The sequence below is a fragment of the Rutidosis leptorrhynchoides genome, chromosome 9 (genome assembly GCF_046630445.1).
Source record: "Rutidosis leptorrhynchoides isolate AG116_Rl617_1_P2 chromosome 9, CSIRO_AGI_Rlap_v1, whole genome shotgun sequence".
NCBI lineage: Eukaryota > Viridiplantae > Streptophyta > Magnoliopsida > Asterales > Asteraceae > Rutidosis > Rutidosis leptorrhynchoides.
The window spans coordinates 364,529,909-364,537,521 of NC_092341.1; the positions used below are offsets into that span (position 1 = coordinate 364,529,909).

The window sequence follows — 7,613 nt, forward strand, 5'->3', positions numbered from 1 at the left end:
AGATCTATTGGGCCTAACGAACCCCATCCAAAGTACCGGATGCTTTAGTACTCCGAATTCGTTTTTATCATGTCCGATGGATTTTCCGGAATGATAGGGGATATTCTTATATGCATCTTGTTAATGTCAGTTACCAGGTGTTCACCATATGAATGATTTTTGTCTCTATGCATGGGACGTATATTTATGAGAAATGGAAATGAAAATCTTGTGGTCTATTAAAATAATGAAAATGATCGTTTATGATAAACTAATGAACTCACCAACCTTTTGGTTGACACTTTAAAGCATGTTTATTCTCAGGTGTTAAAGAAATCTTTCGCTGTGCATTTGCTCATTTTAAAGATACTACTTGCAGTCATTCATGGCATATTTCAAAAGACGTTGCATTCAAGTCGTTGAGTTCAGTAAAGATTATGATTAAGTAAATGACAGATTAGATCATTTATAGATGGATATTATGAAATGGCATGCATGCTTGTCAACTTTCTATGTAATGAAAGTTTGTATTTTAAAACGAATACAATGTTTGTAAAATGTATCATATAGAGGTCAAATACCTCGCGATGTAATCATATGTTATTGTATTCGTTCTTATGGATTAGGACGAGTCTTGACATTTGACCACTTATTGAATTGGCATTCTCATATATTTTCTACAAAAATTAAACCTACACAGCCTGATCAACATCAGAGTATACAACCAAAGTTGTCGAACAAGAAGTAAATAGTTGAAAATCAAGATCCATAGTTCCCAAAGATATTAAGGGCAATCAAATGGGGCTCTTATTAAGAGCAATGCTAGATTGGGCCTTATAAAAATAATAGGGACTGGGCTAACATTAGAGTATTATCAAAATATGTCGGCTAACCCAACACTTAATTCATAACTTCAATGCATTTTTTACCAACCAGACTATTACGCTCGGAGATCAATTTTTAAATGTTAAAATATACCATAAACAATACTAGTAATAAATTCAATTCGACTTTTACCTTATACTTTGTAAGACGCAATTTAAATATTTTCAACTTTTGTAAATCAGTATACTTCTTATTTAACGTTTTATTATAAAATATAAAAAATTAAATAAAAGCATTATAGCAAGTATCATAGTTATCTCATCCACTTTTTGTCAAACTAGAAATATCCACTTATTCAGATGTTTTATATAGTTCTCAATTTTTTACATTAGTTAGTTAAGGGATTTAGAGTTTACTCCAAATTTGCATCACAAGTTAAAACTATGTGATAATAAAATAAACAACAAATTATTCTAGAAGTTTAAGAAATTTTTTTAATTATAACAAATAATAAAATAAAATATTGCTCCCTTTCTTTCTCATTCAAATCAAGGAGACAAAGAACATTACGTTTGCGACATACAATACTGAATTTTCAAGAGACTCACATGGGTTCGTCCAAAAAATATTATTCCCCCACATGAACCCTTTACATATAAACAAATATAAATATTTGTGTAAAAACTAAATCAAATAATTAAATAAAAATATAAAATATTGTCAGTAAATGTTTCTTCAATTTGAAGATTCATTAAAAAGAGTCATTAAAAGAAATAAAGACTATCATAAATCAAGAAAATAAAAAAATTTATCTGCAAAAGCTCCAAAGATAGATATCACCACTTTCTTCATCATGAACATTTTCATTAGTAATTGCTGAAGAAGATTGATCGAAATCAAAAAGCATTGTTTGATCAAACATCCCATTATTGAAACTTAGTAAGTTGAAGTTGTACCATGGTGCAACCATTGACATTAAGGTGCCATCAAGAGGATCATTTGTTGAAATTAATGTTTCAATATCATCTTCAATTGCACTTGTTGGTGGTGTTGATGATGTGTACGACGAAGAATATGATGGTGATAGTGATGCTGATGTAGCAGTTAGGACGCTATCGGAGTTGTGGTTGATGATGATGTCATTGGCGGCTGCGGCCGCAATTTTTTGGATTGATTTAGGGTCCATTAATGTGTTGGAATATAATTTTTGGTCATATTGGCTAGGTGAAAAGTTGAGATTTGCATTTGGACCCTTGAGGCAAAGTAAGGCTGCGTCATAAGCTCTAGCTGCAGCTTCAGGAGTCGAATAAGACCCTAACCAAATTCGCGTTTTTTGATTAGGTGCTCGAATCTCTGAGACGTATGAACCCCAACTCCTCATTCGAACTCCTTTGTATTTCTTCTTGTTAATGGTAGATGTTGATGTCCTCAATGACTTTGTTTGGACCTTGATAACCTCTTTTTTCATCTTTTAACAAGTAAATTAGTTAACACAAATAAATAACACAATGTTCTATATCAAATGAGACCAAGTCTTTAAAAAGATAAAAATATATGAATAGAAATCAAGTTTGTTGTGTATGATGGATGATTGATGTAGAAGAGTGATAGTGAAGATGAAATGAATGGGAGTGGTTGTAATATATATAGTCTTCAAGTAAGCAAGAGCTAGTGAAATGGGTGACAGGTGTTTTTATTTACTCGTATATTTTTAACTTTAAATAGTAATAATATATATTAAATTAAATATATATACAGTAGTACTTATATTACAAAAATAGGGAGACTTTGGGTTCACATTTGTTACATATACAACCCATAGGTTTGACTATGAGTTTTTTCTTAGCTTGCATCTGCATAGATAATCGCGTAACACATTTCTCTCATTCAATTATCATTAAATTTTGGTACATATAACCAAATAACCAGAGTGTTTACACGTACGTACATTTTTATGCACAGTTTAGTAGTACGGCTAAATAAAGTTTTAATTTTCAGCATTTAATTAATTAACAAAAGCATGTGTCGAGGATAAAAGATTTCTAGACCATGGGGCCTTTCTGGATAATTTGTTGAATATTAAAGGGTATATATGAAACTTAAATTACGAGTATTAATCAACTGTGTATGTGAATTGATTGGGCTAGCTGGTCTAAATAGCTTATGTCACAACTGGAGGGATTCGAGGCATGAGGACGTATAATGTAACTAAATTATTTTTGATCTTGATTATTATCTGATAATAATCATTTTTGTAAATATATTTATGTATTCGACTAGCTAAAAAAGATGACTAATCCCATAGACGAGTCCACGACAACTTGCTTTTGTGAGAACCCGAATTAATAATTAATAGTAGTAGTAATAATAGTAATGATACCGCAACCCGCATGCGCATCTCATATGTATGCGGACGCTCACTAGTGTGCGTATGCGTGTGCTTATGCGCGTTATGCGGTATGCGGATTCGTATCTAATGCCTTTGTTCCTGGTACAGCGATTACTTGGCTATCAAGTAAATATCTTTTTCATAATTACATCCGTGATTCGGGAGAGTTTGTTATGGAAAAGGATTGCCATTATCCTGGATGGTTCTAGAATTAGGGTTTGCCTATATATATACAAACCCTAACTATCGTTCTAAACACACAATCACATTACGTAATCATCATCTAATACACGTTTTACGTAACCAGCATTGCCTAGCATCTTCTAAAGGTTAAAAGGTTAGTTTCTTGATTAACTAGTACCTACGACCTTGTTTGGGGCCTTCTAATCGACGATCGTCATTAAAGGTGGACTTAATCACTTGGCCACCCCGCCGACATCATCATGTCGGCCAGGGTTATTCACGGTAGCCGGATCGGAGAGCCTTATTCTAAGATCCTTAAACCCCACCCTTCTAACGTGTTGAGCATGCATATTAAACCCCGTGGTAAAATATGCATGATCAAATAGGAATAATAACAATATAATAATAATAATACTCCAATATTTACGAATATAAGAAATTATACTAAATTTCCTTTTCAAAATCATAGCAATAAACCATGTTATAGTTTTCATTTGCATAAGATAAAAACTTCATGTTGGTCATCATATCGAGTTAACGTCAAATTAAAAACCCAAATTATATAAAAAATAGTTCATCTAATGTGAAGAAAATGTCATAAATAAATAAAATTTGAACTCGCGATCTTTTCTAATATTAAATAATACTATTTTAACACCACTAGTTCAATTATCATTTGTTAGAAAATTGTGAGTATTATAGTAACGTAGTATTGTTGCATGGTATTTGACTTAGAGAGCAAGAAGGCGCACTGCACAAACCACATGATACGAAAGAAAAGTGAAAAGAAAAAAAAAAGGAAGGAAAGAAAAAACAACAAAAAGAAAGATGGGGGCAAAACTGTAACTCGAGCAAAACACATGGGCGTTTATTATATTATATTATACAGAGTACTCCGTATAATTTAAGGAAGATGAGAAAACATTTGACATAGGATTCTGTAGCCGTACGTAGCTACCTGGATTTTGCATCAACTTCTAGCAAGTGACAAAGTTTTATAACATCATACGGAGTATTCTTTACAGTAATATATTCTGTGTGTGTATATACATACAGGGACGGATCTTTGGGGTGTCAGGGTGGGCAGTGGTCCCTCCAAAATTTTATGTTCTTAGTGTAAATTTTATATTATTTGGATTTAAAATATAAATATTTTATATAATAGCTCCTTCAAAATTTTAGAATTTTTTTTTAATATAATGATAAGTTTTTGAAACGATTTTGACCCTCCCACTAAAGTCGTTCAAGATCCGTCTCTGTATACATATGTATACTGTATATACTTATTTAATTATGATTATACTTATTTTATAGTAAATGTAATTTACTTCACAATAACTTTATATATATACCCTACTGACAAATATATATGAATCAATTCGCAAATATATATAATTGTCACGTTCATCAAGACTTTTACCACTAGGTTAATAACTCTCTGTCTTTAAAATCTTACGGAGTACTAGTTTGTGAAAAAAGTAAGTAGTATATATCAATCATAGTAAGCATACAAGTTTACTAAAGTGCAAATTACACAAATTATTTTCTCAAATCCAAATCATTTATTTACCATATATACTAATACCACTGGGGTTTTTGGTCATTTTGAACCCCATGCCTTCTCAAACCACAAAAAAAATAAAACATGCTTCATCCCCCCAAACTTTAACACATTATACAAACTTGCCCTCCATTTAAGGGTGTAAAATGAAAACCAATTTTCTAATTTCAATTTAATCTAACAACCCACCTTAATTTTTAACAGATCTTATCTTTCAACCCGCCGCGAGTTATTTTCCGCCGACACCATCGTTAAACTCGAAATAATTTTATGAACGCAACGCAACTCACTACGATCAAAACCGACGCTTTTTTTTTAAAAAGCTAACCATTTTCCCTTAACTTTTATACATATACATTTCCTATTCGCCGAGAGCTATTTTCCACCGCCATCACCATTAAACTCGAAATAATTTTACCCACAAAACGCAACTGGCTATACTCAAAATAGACACTTTTTAAAAACGCTAACCATATTGATGTGTAGAGCACCTGCTAAGTTAGAAATTACCGCCTCATTTGTTTTTTTCCCAATTCCTCCCCTTAGTTCTAGCTCCACATTAGCTTCATAAAATACATTAAAAACGTGTAACCCATTAAATCTATTAGGTATCAAACTGTGACGATCGCTCCAAATTCATATGGACGAACACGTCATTCATCGATTTCATAGCGAGGTATTTGACCTCTATAGGATACGTTTTGTAAACATTGCATTCTTTTAAAAAGGCACACCATAAATGAATATTTAAATCAAAGATTTTCGACATCTGATGATTTCTACATATTGACAATCACCGTAAATAATAGTTTACAATAGTACTTCCGTTGACAATGCAGTCAAAATAAGATACATGGTGATGATTTGGTGAATGCAATGTTTCCTTGAAAAATATGTCATGTAAGACTCCATGCACATAACTTGTCTAACATATAAGCAAACAGCAGAAGACTTTTAGGGAACCTGAGAATAAACATGCTAACAAGTGTCAACACAAAGGTTGGTGAGTTCATAGTTTTAATGTTTTGCATAATCTGTACATAAAGGTGGATCACAAGATTTCAGTTGTTTCATCCAGACACGTTTATCAAAATATTCTACGAAATTGAGCACCCTGGTAACTAAACTTAACGTAAATATAATTTGTACCCTTTGTATAATCATCTTAATAACACACGCAAACCAACGTGTACGCTTCTCAAATAGCATACGTCCGTTAAAAGGCTAGCGCTCTAGCTCGGACGGGAATATCAAGCCCTATGGATCCATATACTACTACTCGCGCCCACCAGTTCTTATAACTGGCAGTTACTAGTTACCAAAGCTAAGGGATTTTCGGTTCAAACTCAGTGTAGAATTTAGTATGTACTTGTATCCATCGCGTTTAAAATAAGTGCATGTATTCTCAGCCCAAAAATATAGATTTCAAAAGCAATTAAAAAGGGAGCAAATGAAACTCACCTTAGGAGGACATAAAGTCGTTCACCGAAACGTGACCGAAACTCGGAATACCAATTAACCGTAGATCTCAACCTAGAGAACATATGTTGGTCAATAAATGTCTTATCAAGCTAGGTCTGGTCATAGTGTATCACAATCCTAATGCTCGAGATCGACATACAAAAGTTATCAAAAGTCATTTCAAAAAGTCAATCTGACTCAATACTATAGTTGAATGATCATGGCAATCGAAACATTTTAACATTTCACATAGTTTTCTAATTCTTGTAAAATTAAACTATAGTTTTTATAAAGCTTTAAAATATGATAAAACAATCAAATTTGACAATTGTTCAACAAAACGAGACGTGCCTTATATAGAAATTCATTTACTAGATTAGTAATATCTAAAATTCCAATTTATCAATCTCATAGACAAGTTGTTTAAATATTAATTTCAGATTCAAAAGCAATTCCAATTAACGTTGATCATAATTCAGTTGCCCATATCTTTTAATTCGTTCATCGAAATTTCGCGATTTCTAAATAAAAAGTTATTGATTTTTCGTCAGCTTTCCAAAAACATGCATATCTTAGACCTTTTATCAGTAATATATGTATTTAATTCGTGATTCATCATAAACTGTTTAACGATGAAATTTAGCATACTAGCATGCATAAACATATATACTCGAGCACTAGACATGTATACACTATTAATATATAAAAGATAAGATATGAATGCTCACGTCTCAATATTGTGATTCAATATTGCAGGAAAGTACGTAGACGCAACGGAGATGATAAACACTAGGTTTGACTTAGAAGCAATACTCCCGAACAATACCCATAACCTCCATAGCTATAACACATAATTTCATTAGCTTTAACCCGTTCAAAACTCATTTTGAAAGTGACACGCTAATGACCTCGTCGTAGTATTTTATGTATATATACTACTAATAATAATAAGATTAATAATAATAATATTAATCTTAATAATAATAATAATAATAATAATAATAATAATAATAATAATAATAATAATAATAATAATAATATAATTATATTGTATATAAATATAGAGAGAGTAGAGATGGATATAGATAAGTGTGTGTGCTGTAAACCAAATTCGTCGAGCTTTATTATGTTGGCCAGCCCAAGGGTGCCATGCGATCGCATGGCTTCCCTAGCCATTTACCATGCGATCGCATGGAATGATTTTCCAGCTCATAT

At 32.0% G+C, this 7,613-nt stretch overlaps 1 protein-coding gene across 1 annotated transcript; it reads right to left on the reverse strand.

Moving 5' to 3' along the window:
• Nucleotides 1–1,487: 1,487 nt before the first annotated feature.
• On the reverse strand, nt 1,488–2,374 carry LOC139867710 (ethylene-responsive transcription factor ERF012-like). The gene has a single exon (XM_071856073.1). It carries the CDS (start codon nt 2,270–2,272, stop codon nt 1,613–1,615), a length of 660 nt encoding a protein of 219 aa, XP_071712174.1. The 5' UTR covers nt 2,273–2,374; the 3' UTR covers nt 1,488–1,612.
• Between the last annotated feature and the right edge of the window lie 5,239 nt (nt 2,375–7,613).

What these genes read in the sequence shown, in the direction of transcription:
- LOC139867710 (XM_071856073.1), bottom strand. Translation starts at nt 2,272, where the DNA reads ATGAAAAAAGAGGTTATCAAGGTCCAAACAAAGTCATTGAGGACATCA.